This window comes from Sorex araneus, chromosome 5 (assembly GCF_027595985.1).
Source record: "Sorex araneus isolate mSorAra2 chromosome 5, mSorAra2.pri, whole genome shotgun sequence".
In the NCBI taxonomy this organism is placed as follows: domain Eukaryota; kingdom Metazoa; phylum Chordata; class Mammalia; order Eulipotyphla; family Soricidae; genus Sorex; species Sorex araneus.
Genome location: NC_073306.1, coordinates 6,217,568 through 6,235,559, shown reverse-complemented (window position 1 = coordinate 6,235,559; position 17,992 = coordinate 6,217,568). Strand labels below are relative to the sequence as shown.

At 43.5% G+C, this 17,992-nt stretch overlaps 1 protein-coding gene across 1 annotated transcript in view; it reads right to left on the bottom strand.

Annotated features, from left to right (window-relative positions):
- Positions 1–17,992, bottom strand: part of ANKRD13C (ankyrin repeat domain 13C) — a 75,778-nt gene that overhangs the window by 11,447 nt on the left and 46,339 nt on the right. Inside the window, exons 5-9 of the mRNA XM_055138685.1 lie at positions 17,293–17,338; positions 14,162–14,228; positions 9,402–9,546; positions 5,201–5,332; positions 235–396 (exon numbers count right to left, since the gene is read on the bottom strand). Of these exons, the coding sequence (XP_054994660.1) occupies positions 235–396; positions 5,201–5,332; positions 9,402–9,546; positions 14,162–14,228; positions 17,293–17,338 (552 nt within the window). The remainder of the gene's footprint in view (positions 1–234; positions 397–5,200; positions 5,333–9,401; positions 9,547–14,161; positions 14,229–17,292; positions 17,339–17,992) is intronic.

Here is a 17,992-nt window from a genome sequence, read left to right as displayed (position 1 = left end):
CATGGATTAAAAGCTAACCCTGGGTGTAATGCTTATAAAATGAGTTTAGCCTATTTGTTATGGAAGATTCAAAGGCCAAAGACAGATGCCTCCCAAAATTACAAAGGATCTGATCACAGAAAAATAAAAGGTGATACACAGCAAATATGCCCTATACATGCACTTACATAAATTTATTGAGTGCCAGAAATAAAATCTCTTTTGAACCTTATTAAACACAAGTGAAAATAATACCTCAAAGTTCTGTTCCATAATGTTTCCACCTTTACTCAAACTCTCCATAATGGCCTTATTTCGAAGAATATCTTCTTCTGTGAGATGTTCTCTTCTTTTTCTTGATTCTAAAACAAGTCCATTCACCAGATAAAAGTCTGCCAGAAAGTTTCCTACTCTTTCCTACGGAAAAGAAAAGATTTCCAAAAAGCAAATCAAGATACTTATGCTTTTGATTTTTTAAAAGTTTTGAAGTAATATACATTTTCCCCATAAACTTGTAACATTTAAGTCAAAATATGTATTTCCTTGGTACTTGAAATTAACTTACATTACATACGTGGTTATATTAAAAATTTATAAAATCACACTTTTCAAATTTGTAAAGACTTAAAAGATATATATACATATATAATACATGTAGTTAACCCACAAGTAAATTACCTCTAAATGAACATACAGTCTTCCATTAAAGATCTACTCTCAAAAAACCACAAAATGATCTGAGAACTTTAGCTGATAGTCAAGCTTAAGTAACAAGGAGGGGTCAGGGTAATTACTGTTCCCATTTTATAGATAGAAAAAACGTTGAATAAAAACAAATGCCCTATGGCACACAGGAGTCTCTAGTAGAATCAATCACGTGTTCCAATGCTCTACTCTAACAGGACCAAAGTTCTAGTTCCAGATGCTTCTTTCAAATGAGAAACTGGCTCAGTAATCCTGAGCCAGACTTGGCTCTCTAATCCAGGCAGGCTTATAGGACGACTGGCGGGGAAGGAAACTCGAGTGGTATACAGGAAGCCAAAAAAAAGTTCTTTCCTTTCAAGGAAGTGCTGACCTCAACACTAATCTTTGCCTTTTTCAGACCCAGGGGGGTCAGAGTCTCCGAATGCCTCACTTCAGAAACTACGCCCAGTGACAGGCTGCAAACAGGCTTCCCGCGTCTGCGTCTGTTCAATGCCCTGAGCTCCATCTCACTGCGACTTCCTGGCACTCGCAGACTCTGGGCGGGCGCTGCCGCCAGGGCCCTGAGCCCCGTGGCCACTGTTCCAGTCACCAGAAAGCCAAGCCTTCTGCATCTGTTTCTACCTACAAAATGGGAACCACAGCATGGCTGACTCCCTCCTTACCTGGCAAAGATTTAAGAAGATCCCCTAGACGCTGTTCAGGGGCTCTGAGCCGCTTAGCTGTAGTACTAGCTGGACAGCAGCTGCAATTTTTTTTTTTTTTTTAAATCTTCTCTTGAAGTGCTCCTTCTAATGCTGTCCAGAAGAACAGAGTACAAACAAATGAGACTTCAAGCCAACCCGGGGACTGTCAGTCGGCCCTCACCCCAGGAGAGCCTAGAACGCTCTCTGCTGCCAAACGGGCTTGATGAGAAACCCCGAGAAGCCTCCACTGATTTCTCTGTGCCCGGGGAATGCCCAGGTGACAATGGTCAATGACTGAGATCTTATACCGTTTTGGTGGAAATAAATCATCTCATCAAAAACTGCTAAGTGTATACTGTCCTCCAAAATAGAGACATGCCGTTCCTCGCTGCCCATCAGACAGGGCCAAGGCATTTCGAGGAAAATAACTGCACGTCGTTCAGACTGGCGGGAATTTAAGACAGGAAGTTTGCCTCCACTCATGCAAACATCAAAAAGTAAGGGACTGGCTAAATTACAGCTTAGACACATAATAAGGAATACAATGCATTTGCTTAAATAAATAAATAGCACTGCTTAGAAAAAAAAAACTATAACAGATTTTACAAAGGTATGCAGAACAGCAGTTAAGAAAATATGAACAAGTCAAGCCACGTAAGATGACAGACACACGTGTACGAATTTAACACCAAAACACCCCAGAACTTCAGGGTGCTGCACAAGGAGGCTGCACAAGGAGATGGCCCACATCTTGTGGCTTGTGGCGTGCCTCGGGGACCGTGAACCTCACGTGTGCGGCAGTGTGGGGGTTAACTTCATGGCAGTCCCAATGGGCTGCGGGGCACGCGGACAAGTCAGACGCCAGCGGAAATGACAGGGGAAGGTATTTTAAAATGTGATTAACATTTAAGTGAGCAGACGTGGCACGGGGCAGATCACACGAGGGAATGTGAGTGCGCCCGACCCCACGGTGGGTCCTCAGAGCAAGCCCAAGGTTTTGCGAAGGAAAAGCTACATTTTCCTCCACAGGCAAACAGCCAGCCAGCCTGGATTCCCGCTGAGACGTTCCGACTCTGGACCGTCAACCCTCCCCTGAACGCGTTGTCTCCCAGAACGCTCTATAAATTTTACACAGGCCTGCTCCTATGCTGATTCACATGACCCACAGCCATCAGGGAAATCGACCTCTCCCTCCCTCACCCCTGTCCTTCATGCCTTCATGGAAAAGCTGAAGTAAATGTAAATTCTCATTAAAAAAATAATCCTAGGTGTACATTCCTCATAATGAGGCCATTCCATTTCTCAGCGTTCACAGACAGTGCGAAGTCTGTCTTACTGAGCAAACACATACACATATACCGCAGATGGGTGTCTATATGTAAATATATACATTCCGTGAATATGTGAAAAGAGAGAAAGAAAGCAAAAAGCCATTTGTTATTGATCTGTTTCTGGGAAAATCATAATTAATAGTGCCTTGTTTTTTTTTTTCCCCAATAAGAATATATTTGAGGGGCTGGTAGGGCGTTTGCCTTGCACGCGGCAGACCCGGGTTCGATTCCCAGCATCCCATATGGTCCCCTGAGCACCGCCAGGAGTGATTCCTGAGTGCAGAGCCAGGAGTAACCCCTGTGCATCGCCAGGTGTGACCCAAAAAGGCAAAAAAAAAAAGAATATATTTGATTTCTACCATGAGTGATTTAAAAAATAAACAATTTCTGAAAGCAGTAAGTCCTGGCTTTTACCTAACAGGACGACTAAGGGTTGCTCTTTTTTTTGGGGGGGGGGATGCACAGCAGTGATGCCTGGGGCTTACTCCTGGTTCTCCCCTCTGGCAGTGCTTGGGGAATCATACGTGGTGCTGGGGATAGAGCCAAGGTCAGTGGTACACAAGGCAAGCGCCTTCGCCCCTGGACTATCTCTCTGAGCTGTCTCTGTTTGTTCTTTTGATTTCCAGCCAGGGACCAATCCCCGCACTCCAGCCCTTTGGGCCATCTACCCAGCCTGGATTACTTACTCTTTACTTTATTTTTTTTTTTTTTTTGGTAAAAAAAGAACTGGGCTGGAGTGATAGCACAGCGGGTAGGGCATTTGCCTTGCACGCAGCTGACCCGGGTTCGATTCCTCCGTCCCTCTCAGAGAGCCCAGCAAGCTACCAAGAGTATCTCGCCTGCATGGCAGGGCCTGGCAAGCTCCCCTGGCGTATCTGATAAGCCAAAAAGAGTAACAAGTCTCACAATGGAGACATTACTGGTGCCTGCTCGAGCAAATCTCAATGAACAGTGCTACAGTTAAAAAAAAAAAAAAGGCTTTTAAAAATATTTATTTGCTGAATTTAAATGTGTAAAAGTAGTCTGAACTACATGATAAAACCTCTTGCTTACTGAGAAACTGAAATGGAAAAAATAAATTTCAATTCACTGACGGGGAGCCAAGCCCCACCCCACACCACTGCCGTGTAAACTCATCCACCGGCCTAATTCCAGAGACACATAGAGCAATCTCCAAGGAGATCCATTACTTGCAGAAATCTCTTGGACACTGGTTCTGGCTGAGACCTTCGGGGCAATCTCAAAGGCGGGTGGACCAGCTCCCACACCACGAAGCCACTGCCATGCCACCAGCCAATTAAATATTCTGGAGTTTCTAGACCACGTAGCATCTCCAAAATCTCATCACTAGCAGTAGTTGCACACCAGACTGGATGGGATGCAGTGCAGAAGGCAAGCCATTCTCACTAACAGCAATGTCAACACGGGAGGCTGCCCCTGCAACCACAGCTTAGCAGACCCTCGGACAAGGACTTAACGGCCCCACGGTGAGCAACAGCAATTTCCCCAAAATTTTGTGATGATTCCATCACCATTTAATGGTAATAAGCAATATAAAACAAATGACTGTGGGCCTGCTACAGGGGCAGACATTAGGGGCGGTTGGGAAAATGGAGACAATGGTGGCAGGAAGGTGACAGTGGTGGTGAGATTTGGGTTGAATACTGAATGTCTGAAGTAAATGCTTAAATAAAGTGTGTGTGTGCTGGGTGCCCGGGGGAGGGGGGCAGTAACAAGTCACTAATGGGGAAAAACCTCCAGTGAGACATAATTTAATAGTGTTGTTCAAACATATAGTTTATTTCATTGCAATCAGTTATAGAGACTAACGAGAAACAGAGATTGAGTAGATATAGTTTAGTAGTCCTGAAACTGGATGTGTACCCTCCTTTGGTGGTCTTCTTAATAAAGCATTAGGGCTGGAGACAGGGCAAGGGTCAGGCACCCCAGCTGGGGCTGGAGCGATAGCACAGTGGGTAGGGCGTTTGCCTTGCACACAGCCAACCTGGGTTCGACTCCCAGCATCCCATATGGTCCCCCAAGCACCGGCAGGAGTCATTCCTGAGTGCAGAGCCAGGAGTGACCCAGAGCATCCCCAGTGTGACCCAAAAAGAAATTAAAAAAAAAAAAAAAAAAGGAAGCCTCAGCTGTGTGTCAGCATCACAGAAGCATCCCAGGAGTAACCCCTGCATGTGTGGCCCCAAAACCAAAACTAAATAAACAAACCATTAAAAATAGAACGAAATCATGCAAAGAAAATGCTTCCTGTATCCTCACAAGGCAGTTGACAGTATGACTCATTGACAATCTGGAATTCGAATGAGCTAAAGTCACACCCCTGACTTCCGAATCCCAACTCTAAACGGCCCGGTCTACTCTCAAGGAGGAGAAATCAACTAATTGCACACAATGGTTCTCACACCTTGCACATTCCCGTCATGTTATAGCGGTGACATTAAACACTACACAATTTTTAAAGTTTAGAATCTAATTTGCACATACGGTTTTATCTTCCCGAAAAAGCCATCCTGTTTGGGCACGTGTGAAAGAAATTGATTTGGTTGATAAAGATGCGGAGTAAATATCACTACTCATTAAAATGTCAACCTCTTCTTCTGTTTCCATCTCTGATTCCTGGGGTGGAGGCAAAAATCAAGCATTAAGAAATGAGGCTTTCAACCGGCATTAGTACTACATATGAAAATAACAATTAAAATGTTATGACTTTTAAAAAATAATAAAACAGCTTTGAAAAAATGTGAGGTCATTTCTCCTAAAAGCTACAGGTCTAAATGTCACACATCAAGGTAAGATAGACTATCTACGACTCCATTTAAAAAAAAAAAAAAGGTTTCTTACAGACATATCTACATCCTTGAATAATCACATCCTTTTACACGTAGTTATAGTCATTCAATAAACACAAGCAAAGTTACTGCTTGTGTGTCCATGTAAATATAAACAAATATTCTCTACCCTCAAAGCTGCTGCTCAGAATTGAGTGCTTCAGTATTACTCAAGGATAAAATACTCTCAGACCATAGCTAACGGTCACTGATTTGGTCACTTCACTGATGCTGTAACATCAGCTAAGACACTACTGCCCTCCTTCCGTGCCAGCTGACCTTTCCCGCAGGTAAAAGGCATCCCTGGAGATTCCCAGAGACCGTCTAGTGTCCGGCATCAAATCTAGGGCCTTGAGAATTCAGGGCACATGTTTTACCACTGAATTCTATCTCAGCCTGATTTTTTTTTAAGTAAAATAATTTAATGTAGGGAAAGAGAGAGAGAGACAGAGAATGCGAGTTTCTCCAGCAGGGAAAGAGCCAAAGGTATCTCACGAAGGAAAAGTCAGGAGTTACAAGGGGAGGTGGCTGGTCTTTCAACGTCCTACTTCCAACTCACCTGTTACCCATTTAATTACCCTCTCGTCAACTAACGTGCAAGCAGGCCAAATGACTGACAACATCTCAGAGACTCGAGAATGAGGGTCAGTGAACCATGGCCACGCCAGGTCCAGGCTGCCACTGTTTAGAAATGAAATGGGTCATTCTGTCCGCAGCTGCTTCTCACAAAGAACAGTAGGGCCGGACAGCTGTGACAAGGACTGCGTGTCCTGCTAATATAGCTAACTATATAAAACACTTGCTATCTCTCCCTGGACAGAGAGTTTGCCAAACTAGGGCTTGCTGCTCCCCTGGGTACCAGAGGTCACCTTCGAGAGAGCCCCGTCCACCTGCGGGCTCCCGCCCCCAAAGGAGGAGAAGGCCATATAAGCAAGTCAAGCATCAGAAGCACTGAGACCAGATTTCACGGGACCCTAAGGAAGTAAGCTGTCAGTCACCTGGCGTGGGTGACAGAGCACTATCCAGGGGACCCCCAGTGCGAGGGGGTCAGAAGAGCAATCTAGAAGGGCATCAAAGGAATGAAGCACGGAACAGCCTGGCACAACCACATGAGTTCAGCACCAGGGTGTCCAAGACAACACGGTAACACATGGCGGTGGCAGAAGCGCGCGAGGGCACCTGACTTCACTCTCCAGGGAGCGGGAAGTTTTAGAGGTGCCTTAAGGAGGGAATTCATTTGTGACATTTTGTTATAGTCCAGCTGAAAGATACTGAATATGCAAAATGCTGGCAGAAATAGTATAAATAAAAACCAATATTTGTAAGACCTTAAGAAGACAGAAAAGGTCAGGCATGTTAGCTAATTAAGAAAGATAAGAGGGGCTGGAGTGCCAACCTGGGTTCGATTCCCAGCATCCCATATGGTCCCCTGACCACCGCCGGGGTGATTCCTGAGTGTAGAGCCAGGAGTAACCCCTGTACATTGCCAGGTGTGACCAAAAAGCAAAATAATAATAATAATAATAATAATAATAGAAAGATAAGAGCAGAAGATGACAAAATCACATCCAGTTTTCTGGTGGAACGGAAAGAGATGACCTTAGTCAAAAGAAGGGAAACTAGATGGGCAGGTGTGAGGGGAAAAGAATGAATTTCGTTTCAGAAGAGCTGGATTTTGAGGTGCCTGAGACACACATATATCCTTTCGCTATTTAAGCAGAGACAGCTCCACTTGTAAGTTTCATCTGAGATGAGAAAACACATGCGCATGCGTAATAGCTGTCAGAAGAGACCCCAAGGGCAGAAGTACAGCAACGGAAATGGAAGAGATTATCTTGGCAGCTGGTAGGAATGAGTATATGTTAAGGGTACCAAGAGGTGACAGAGATAAAGGAACAAAGGAGAAAAAGGAGAGGCGGGGAAAGAACAATTAACCAAATAAGATCACTGCACTGCACTGCACTGTCATCCATTGTTGGATTTGCTCAAGCGGGCACCAAAAACGTCTCCATTGTGAGACTTGTAGTTACCGTTTTTGGCAAACAGTAAATACTTTAGAGAAGTCTAATAAAGAAAAGGTTGAGGGGAATGACAATGATTTTAGCAATGGACTTAAAAAATGAATCATCTAAACCACTAAACCTGTTTCCTTCTCAAATGCGCAGTCCATTAAAATAGAATCATGGCACTCCCCTGTAAATCTTTCCAAGACTTTCCCAAGATCAACTACATTCAAACTACTGGCAAGTCCGAGTATTTTGGTTTTGGAAATCTGAGCCATAATTTTTTTCCCCTTATTATTTTCCCTTATTATTTTTTTTCCCTTATTATTCCCGACATCACCCTCGTCAAAATTCTCAGCATCTTTGAACCATGTAACTGAAAGTGCTTCTCCCATCATCTTCTCCCTACTACAATCTCTCTCTTTTCCTATCCATCTTGCAGACTGGCGGTGTGACCTTAAAGATGTCGTTTCATGTCAGTACATTTCCATTTTCTCAGGGATAACAAGGAGATCAGAGGGGCCGGAGTGATGGCTCCACAGACCAAGCAGCACACGTGCTTCGTATGTCGGAGGACCAGGCTCAATCCATGGCACCACGTGGTCTCCCGAGCACTGTTCAGAGCTGCCCAGAGCAAGAGAGCAGGAGAGGCCCTGAGCCCCCGCGGTGCCAACCCCAGAGAGTGTGGTTCAGAAGCGAAGAACAGACAGATAAAATGGAGACCCTTCAGCTATTTCTTCTGGCAGGTCACTAAGGATTTAACGAGGAGAGCTGTGCAACACCCAGGGCCGGATGCAGGTCACTGGAGCTAGTTCAAGAGCGTCCTGGACACCCCCTCTTGGTTACTATCACCCCCAAGCACCTGACCTCTAGCAGTTATTTGACAGATGGCTGAGGAAGGAAAGAGGAGGAAAAGAGAAGGAAATACTCAAGATGAATGCATGTAAGTGGCTTTCTGATCAGATCAGTATCTTGTTCCATCTACTTCCCTGTTGCCAACTAATCAAAGTAGTTATTCTTCCTCTGGTCTTTAAGGTGTTCGTGAACCATGCTCACATTCTCCACAGAGACATCTCCACTGCTGCGAGGCAGAGCTTTCTCTCCTGTTTCCCGAACAGACCATCCCTTCAGTGATCTGATCCAAAAGTAACGGGGCTTGGTCCACCCTCGCGTTCACCAAGGAATGCCTTTCCCTCCTCCCCCTCCAACCTCAAGCTTGACTGCTCACTGCCGGTCAGAAACTATTTCCTCGGAACACTAGCGAAGTGGCTAGCAATAGGTCGAGTGGAAGGAAGGTCAAACATGGGTAAAATACGTAGACAGTGGAGCCCCAGCAAGTCTAAGTGACAACCTAGGGAAATGAGAGGCCCGGCAGAGTAACAAATTAGAACGGAAACTACGGGAGAAAGAAGAGATGCTGGAGTTCATTTAACTAAGAGCGAGATCACCAGTGAAACATGGGCAGACAGACAACGTACTGGTCTACATGGAGAAGACATGAGAAAACAAAAAACGAAAAACTGCTTTAAACCCACTAGTCAAGAAATAAAAGTTCCAGGGGCCGGAGCGATAGCACAGCGGGTAGGGCGCTTGCCTTGCACGCGGCCAACCCGGGTCCGATTCCCAGCATCCCATATGGTCCCCCGAGCACCGCCAGGGGTAATTCCTGAGTGCAGAGCCAGGACTAACCCCTGTGCATTGCCAAGTGGAAAAAAGGAAAAAAAAAAGAAGTTCTGTTAAGGAGTCGTCCCTCTATTGTGCGTCTTTTGACACAGTCACACTGACGCTGGGCTATGCACGCAGACATTTTTAAAGACCATTCAGAGAAACACTGATAAGACACAGTATACTCACCTCATGGTGTATTCGCTGATAAACTTTCTGTTCGTTGTCTAATACTACAAAAGATTCCGAGGGTGCCGCGTCCCCATTGAAAATGAAGCTGAGATCCCCTCGTTGGCACTTCATGTCAGTAAAGTCTATTAGAGTAGTGTCCAGCCTGCGAAAGAGGGGCAGGTGAGAAACTCGGACAAATCAAACTTCAACAAAACTCTAATACTCAGACCAATACTAAGTTCCAAGTCAGATTTGCAGAAGGCAGCCAAATTGCCAATATTTTATTAACCCCCCCAAAAAAATCAATAAATCCTTTCATTGTTACCTATGTTTTACTATTCTGATTTTATATACATGCATATATATATACTTCATTAATCTAGAAAAGATTTTCAACTTAATCAATGGCTGAATAGCAGTACTCGTACATTTAAAAAAAATAGAAAAGATTATTTCCCCAGGATTGACACATTTCCCTTGCTGTAACTTCTCTTCCCTTATTATTTCTCTCACTATGGCTACTCCATACAAGTCATTTCCCCGGAGACAGGCAGAACAAAGAAAGCAGGAGGCCTGCCTGGCGTCCTCTAGTCCCTTAAGACGTATGTGGGTAACTCAGCAGAGCTCACAGGGTCTGGCAACGGCCGTCTCCCCGCCTGGGATGAAGGCCTGTGTGTGTGCAGACTCGCCCCTTTGCGCTACTCATCTGAGCAACCATGTGGAACTAACCCTGGCTTCATCCCTCAGGTTGCTAAGCCTCAGTTACCACCTGCTCCAAAGGCCTGACCTTTCTGTCCAACTTCCCGGACTCCGAGTTTTAGATATACTGGCTCTTTCCCAGGATTTTGTTTCCCCATATCCTGCACAGCTCCCAGGCCCTAAAAAGATCCTTCCTGTGCCAAAGGGCAATGGTTCCACCCGCCAGTGCGTTTACTGTGCTCTTCAGTAACCGAGACCTGGCCAGATCTAGCCCCCGAAGGACCAGTCTCAAATGCATCCCACAAATCACGATTCGATGCCATTAGGATCGTGGTCCCAAGTGTTCTGAAAGACTTGAGTCAGGCAGTCCTGTAAGTGATCAGGACCGTGACAGTCTCAAAACATGGGCCCCTTCATCTAAGACGTGACTGATGATGCAGCTGCCGAGAAGCTGCTCCACCCAAGGAATTCCTGGGTGAGGGATCCACTCCAGCGGCAGATTTAAGAATCCCGTCCTTTGCAGGTTCTCCACTGTCGTCCTGGGGAAGGCCAAGGGAATGGGCACTTTCATTTTTCCGACTTGGGAAGAGCTAAGAAGCACAGCCCATCTCCTGCTGCACCCGGAGAATGGTTAGAATAACGTATGCTTTATCACCCACACTGCTGACTTTTAAAAATGTCGGTACCAATAGCAAGTTCCCCAGGATGGAGGGCAGCAAACAAGAAAACAGGGTGAACTGGAATAAGCTCCTGAGGGCCTGCGAAGGGGACAGGCTTCCGGGGTGGCTGGGAAAGTTGGAGATAAGGGAGACGAACAAGTGCAGTGATGGTGGGATTAGTGCGGGTATACTGCATGTCTGGAACAAATCATCATGAACAACTTTGTAAAGCACAGTGATTCTATAAAGTGTAAGGAGAAAAAAATTTTTTTAAATGAAAATACGGTTCCATTCTGCATAAGGTGCAGGTTTTCCAAGTCATGTAAAATCTGTCCAATCCTCAGGATGCCATCAAGAAGCCCTAAAATGAAAGGAAATTCCAACATCTATGTAGGGGTGAACCCTATGTGCTGCCTTATAGTTTAACTCTACCCCCTGGTCTGTTTCCTACCCAACTACTAGCCTATTGTTCCTGTTTGCACGCCTGGCATGAGAGGAAGTAATGCTAGTGAAGGGTCCGTGTTTCTAAAGAGGTAAATTACTAATAGCACCAAAAACAAGTATCATTGATATGATTGGTTGATCTGGACTCCCAAGTTAAAGCTACAGATGTCTACACCCCACATAAAAGATGGCAAAGAGGAGGCCGGAGTGATAGCACAGCTGGTAGGGTGTTTGCCTTGCACGCTGTCGAGCTGGGTTCAATTCCCAGCATCCCATATGGTCCCCCAAGCACCGCCAGGGGTAATTCCTGAGTGCAGAGCCAGGAGTAACCCCTGAGCGACGCTGGGTGTGACCCAAAAGGCAAAAAAAAAAAAAAAAAAAAAAGATGGCAAAGACCTGAACAAGACTGCTGCCTCCACTCCCTCCTTACCCACCCTGGGTCAGAGCGGGAGAGGACTGCGGGGTGGGGAGAGGACAGCAGGTGAGGGGACACATAGCAGGACAGATGAAGACAGCCCGGCACAGTGACATGGGGGCCCGGTCAGTTACGACCAATTTCAGTGTCACCTGTACTTTTGCAATGTGCAGCTAGGAAAGATGAACACTCCTGCAGCAGCCTCGAGATGTTACATGAGCCCCTCGCTGAATCACACATGCCTCCCAAGGATCCTTTACCGTCAGGGCAGGAGAGTATTAGATAGTTGTTGGATTTAAACCCAGGGAACTTTAAAAAAAATGTATTTATTTATTTGTCTTGATGGGGGAGGGGCATATCCAGCGATGCTCAGGGGTTACTCCAGGCTCTGCATTCAGGAATCATTCCCGGAGGTGCTCAGGGACCGTGATGCCCAGGGTCAAACACACGTCAGCCGCGTGCAAGGCAAGTGCCTTACCTGCTGTACTATCTCCCCATATTTCCTGTAAAGGTTTAATTTTTTTCAAATTTTATGTACTTATAAATACATATATAAACCACCTTTATAGAGATGCAGAGATTCGAAAAGATGTTCTTTAAAAGCCTGAAACAAAATGCTAAGTAACAGTGAAAAGGGAAAGAGAATCTTTCTGTGAGCTAGGGAAAAAACCCAAATTGGGCGAAATTTGCAACAGTCATCGCACTCAGTGGCTACAGATTACCTCACAATTATTAGTATTAACACACAGACATTCACACTAGAATCTAACAATCAGGTATATGAACTGTCCTATCCGAGCAAAGCATGAATGTCTCCGTAACACTAGGCAAGTTATTTTCAGTCACCACTCGGCTGCCATGAGATAAAGCAAACTTCAACTTTTCCCTTTGCACGTACCTCAAAAGTCAACTTTAAAGTGACATCTTAAAAAAAAAAAAAATCTCACTCCATTTAAATCTAAAAGTTTCAACTGAGACAGATTTTTTTCTTTCCAAGCATCCCTGTCATCTATACACAAAAAACTTTTGCCACACACCTTAAAAGGCAGCATCTTCATTTATCCAGTAAATTCTTTCTGGCAATGAGCTTTTAAATCTGTGGGTAATATTCCTTCACTTCACTTGCCCAACACACCCCAGGTTAGGGCCAGATTGATAGTAGGGGGTAGGGCGTTTGCCTTGCACGTGGCTGACCCGGGTTCAATCCCCAGCACCCCACAGGTCCCCCCAAGCACCTCCAGGAGCAATTTCTGAGTGCAGAGCCAGGAGTAACCCCTGAGCATTGCTGGGTGTGACCCAAAAAGCAAAAAAATTAAAAATTAAAATAAACCCCAGGTCTAAGTGAGAGAGCTTCTGTAACCCTCTAGACTCTGGGAGAGAGTTCTCCCTTAGGCTCTCTTTAGCCAATGTTGTTTTATTACCTATATTTATATATAGGCACTGTGTATAATTTTAGTTTTAAAAGTCACACATAAACGTGCAACAAGTTCCTAAGGAAGCTCCATCACACTAAACCTAGACAGAAACAGAACAAACTTTTTTCACTTGAAACTAGCACATTAAAGATAATACTAGCCCCCCAAAACAGCCGTGACCTTTGGCAGGCACCTAAACTAAACAGCCTTAATTGACAAATAATTGTTAATGGAGCCATAATAACAGGCTGCTAACCTAAATATACATTATTACCAAGTCCTTTCCCACTTAATTTTTCTGTATTTCACAAGACTTCTTGAACTTTTTCATCTATGAGTTCATGTTACATAAAATCATCTTCCAATTCTTTATTTCAAAGTAATATTCTGGAGTTATAGGTAAATCAATATTACATAATAAGTATGCATATTAAACATATATATTACTGATGCTACGTTTTATATGTAATACATGTACAAAGTACAAAATATAACATCTATTGTATTTTATATGCCTGTATAATTTATAACTGTTGCTAAAATAAAGATAAATTCACCAGAACTATAGATAAAAACACTACATTAGGACACAGCTAAAACAAAGGACATAAACAAATGAAAGTAAAACTCTAAAACGAGTAAAATAAACAGATTTCCCATTAGAGCCAAACATCAATCTTAGTGCTAAAAGGGAACAGAAGAAAATGAAAATTGGTCCGAAGTGTCCACAAAAAGAAACATATAATGGACAAGACTGACAGACAGACAGCTTCATGGGTGGGGACACCTCGGGGAGGGCGGCGCAAGACAGAGGAAGAGGACAGGGGTCGGGACTCCCCTTGTAAGTCCCTTATTCCTCAACAAGCCAGCCCAGGGAGCTGGCCACCTTACAAGTTCTCTCGTCATCTCCAATCTGTTTGCCCTCTCGACAGCCTGTTACTGAATAAGAATCAAACTCTCCTTAGGGTGGACTTGAACGAAATCTATAGAAGGCCTCAAATATGAAATAAATATTGTTAAAAAGCAACGCACATTTAACTTCTAAAACACAAGGTCAAATGAACAGAAATGATCACTACAGAAAGAAAAGTTTTATCTGAATGTTGATTTTGGGTTATACATTAAAAAAAATCAAATCAGCCTTACCTGATATAGATACCTTGTTTGTATATTTTACATGCATCAGAAGGCAGAATTCGGGAAAGTAAAGGCACTGCATTTTTAAAAAGAAAAGGTAAAATAAATAAACATCTAAGATTCCGAGACACTGTAAACTTTTAGAAGAGCAACTAAACACTTTACATGTGCACCAAATTTACAACAAATTCCTTTAAAACAGTACTTTCTTAAACAATGGTACTTTCCAACTCAAAGACTAGTAAAATAAAAAAAAAATCCACTATTTAACTGTAATTGCTGGACAGTTGATGTAACCTCAAACCAAAAACTACTACCCACACAAGAGGAGCAAAATTATTATAACCACTACTTGGGGACACAGAGCAGGACATTATTATACATACATGAGAAAACAATGTTCTATTGCAACTAACTCTTGTGAATGAATAAATGGATGAACCTTGATTCCTTCTGACCCTTTAAATATAACGTAAGTAACACCAACAAAAAATTTACCTATAATATGGGGCTAGAGAGACAACAGGGCGCTGGGCTTGCATGCAGCCGACGTGGGTTTGATCCCCAGCACCCCACATGGTCCCCTGAGCTCTGAGTCAGGAGTAAGCCCCGAGCACAGCTGGATATGACCCAAAAATAAAAAACAAACAAAAAGTACACAGCACTATAACTAAATATATATTTTGAAATAATAGTTACCTACAAAAAGACACATATGCCAATACCCTTTACCAAACATCAGAAGAGGAAGACGGGGGGATGAGAAGCAAAGGCAAGTGAAGGGGAAAAAGAGCACCACCGAGTCAACCAGTCGGGCTGAGCGAGTCTTGCTACCCCCATCCCCCCCACCTGATGTTACTTCTAGAAACGGGCTTTCAACTGTAGTTAGTGGCCCATGTTATGAGCAAAGGAAAGATCAAGTCGCTTCCATATTTGCTTGTCAGTCACACCCTGCAGTGTGCAGAGGCCAGGGCCACTCCACGCAGTGTTGGGGGCCACCAGGGCCACGCCCAGGGGTTCTAGGGATGCGGGGTCGGGGGCTGGGGTTGGAGAGCCCATACGAAGGCAGGCTTCAGGGGCGCCACCACCTCAGCCTGTCCCCAGCTTTTCTTCTTTTTTTAATTTTCGTTTGCATTTCATTTACTCAATGATTTAAGTTCCAGAGTGCAGCCTCCCAGCTCTCTATGTGGGGTGCTCCTCCCTCTCCCCACCGCCAAGGGCTAGCGCCTGGCTGAGAGCGAGCCCTGGGCCCCTGAACCCCCTCGCCATCTGGGGGTGCGAGTTCTCACAGAGCCCAAGAACTATTTTTGTTGGTTCATCGACTTGGATTATTTCTATCCTTTTTGCTGGCGGATGGGGTGTGAGGGCAGGTAGTTTGATATCTACAATATAAAATTATTTACACATACACACAGCACACATATCTATATTCCAAAAATTAAAATTCATTAAGCTGTCAATATTAGATTTTCATTTTGGTATTTTTAAAATCTGATTAATTGTCCTATTATTTTATGAATTTTAAAAAACTGTTGATAATATTCCTATGCATTCAAATATTGTTACAACACAAAAATTCTTATTTAAAAAAAATATGATTTGAGAAAATTCTAAGAATGAGACTTTTCTGTTTGAGATTAAAAAAAAAATTTGTCTTTAGAGGCTGAAAATTTCACTAATCAGAAGTAAAGGTTTCTTTCCTTTTGGGAGAGTACTTATTTATTAACATTGATTAGAACTATGTAGAGAGGAAGAGCAAGTTTAAGTTGCTGTTTAAGTTTAAGTTAAAATGAGAAGCATTTTACTTGGCTTTAACTTTTAAGGTTCCTGTAAAGCCTGGAGAATGATTCTGAAATTCATTTCTCAGTTATTTTCTTTTACTTCTCACCTCTGTTTCCTTTTGAAAAATGTTCTTGTTAGTTAAGATTTATAAGTAGCATCACCTTTTACATATGTAGTGAAAGGGGAAGGGTAGGAGTTGTGAGATTTTTTTGTGAATTAACTAATAATAAAGCTCAACAGTATTTATTTATATATATGTATATGCACTGGGGGCTGGAGCAGCAGGTAGGGCGTTTGCCTTGCACATGGCCGACCCGGGTTTGATTCCTCCGCCCCTCTCGGAGAGCCCGGCAAGCTACCCAGAGCATCTCGCCCACACGGCAGAGCCTGGCAAGCTACCCGTGGCGTATTCGATATGCCAAAAACAGTAACAAGTCTCACAATGGAGACATTACTGGTGCTCGCTTGAGCAAATCGATAGCAACAGGATGACAGTGATGTTTAAGTTCATTTTATGCAAACCTATATACAAAGTACAATCCTTTAATCTTTTCTCTTTTTTCGGTTTTGAGGCCATCGCCAGCTGTGCTCAGGGCTTGCTCCTGGCTCTGTGATCAAAATCATTCCTGGCATGCTGGGGTGTGGGGGGACATAGGGTACTGGGGATTGAACCCGGGTCAGCTGACTGCAAGGCAAGCACCTTAGCTGCTGTACTATTATACTATCACTCTGCTCCCCATACATTCCTTTATTCTTAGAAATAAACAGGCCACTTTACTCTTTCTTTTTACTTTGATTACACTGAATAAAAAAAAAAAAAGGAATAAATAGGGCAGAGTACATGCTTTGCACATAAATGGCCCCAATTAGATACTTTTTGCTTGTTTTTGTTTTGGGGCCACATCCAGCAATGCTCAGGGGTTACTCCTGCCTCTGCACTCAGGAAATCACTCCTGGTGGTGCACAGGAGGCCATATGGGATGTCGGGGATCGAACCCGGCTCAGCCACGTGCAAGACAAGAGCCCTCCCCACTGTCTTACCTTTCCAGCTCTGAGATTATGTACTTGGCACTGCATGGTCCCCTGAGCACTGAGAGGGATGACTCTGGAGCACCACTAAATTTGGCCCCAAACTTTAAAAAAAATACAATTTATAGTTGTTCCCATAGATACTTAATTAGCAAAGTTCACTAGGAAAAAAAAACCTTGAAGAATTTCTTCATATCCTTACAGCAAGTATAAACTTTCACAGGGCAAGTATAAATTTGTTATGCTAACAGCCTACTAAAATAGCTCACTTTGCAATCATACTTCTGCATATATACATATTTTGTAGTAAAAACATAAGGCTCTCTTACCCCAGCTTTGAAAATCCCAGTGGAGTTCTAGATAGAAGTCACCTAGCTGAGAAATGAAATATTAATAGTTACTGTTTATACCTGAGTAAAAAATTCATTTGCTTGCTTAAAATCAATTATATTTTAAGGTCTACAGACATGAAAGCAAAAAAAAAAAAAAAACCCAGTGCTTGAATTTGAAGACATAATTAAAATGTGATTGCATAACATAAAACATTACAACAGCAGAAAACTATTAACAAAATATGCATCATTGTAGATTTTACAACAACCTTTGATTAAAATGGGTTTGGGGGCTGGGGTTATCTTTTTGTTGTTTGTTTTCTGTTTTGAGGCCACACCTGGCGATGCTCTGGAGTAACTCCTGGGAATGCTAGAGACCACAAGAGATGCCAAGAATCAAACTTGGGTCCGCTGTGAGAACCCTACACTACAGATTAAAATGTTCTGATCTAGAACATGCCTTAAATCTTTAGGTATATTAATCAGTGTCAGTAAAACTTTCATTTGTCAGCACAAGAACAAGTACTACAATAAAAAATATTGAACTTGACCTAGTTGTTTTGGGCAAGGAGTCCCGTACCCAGTGGTGCTCAGGGCTTACTCCTGCTGTTCTCGGGGATCATGGCTGGCACTGCTCAGGGGACTCTATGGGGTGCCAAGAAAAGAACTGTGATAACGCAAGGCAAGCACCCTGTCC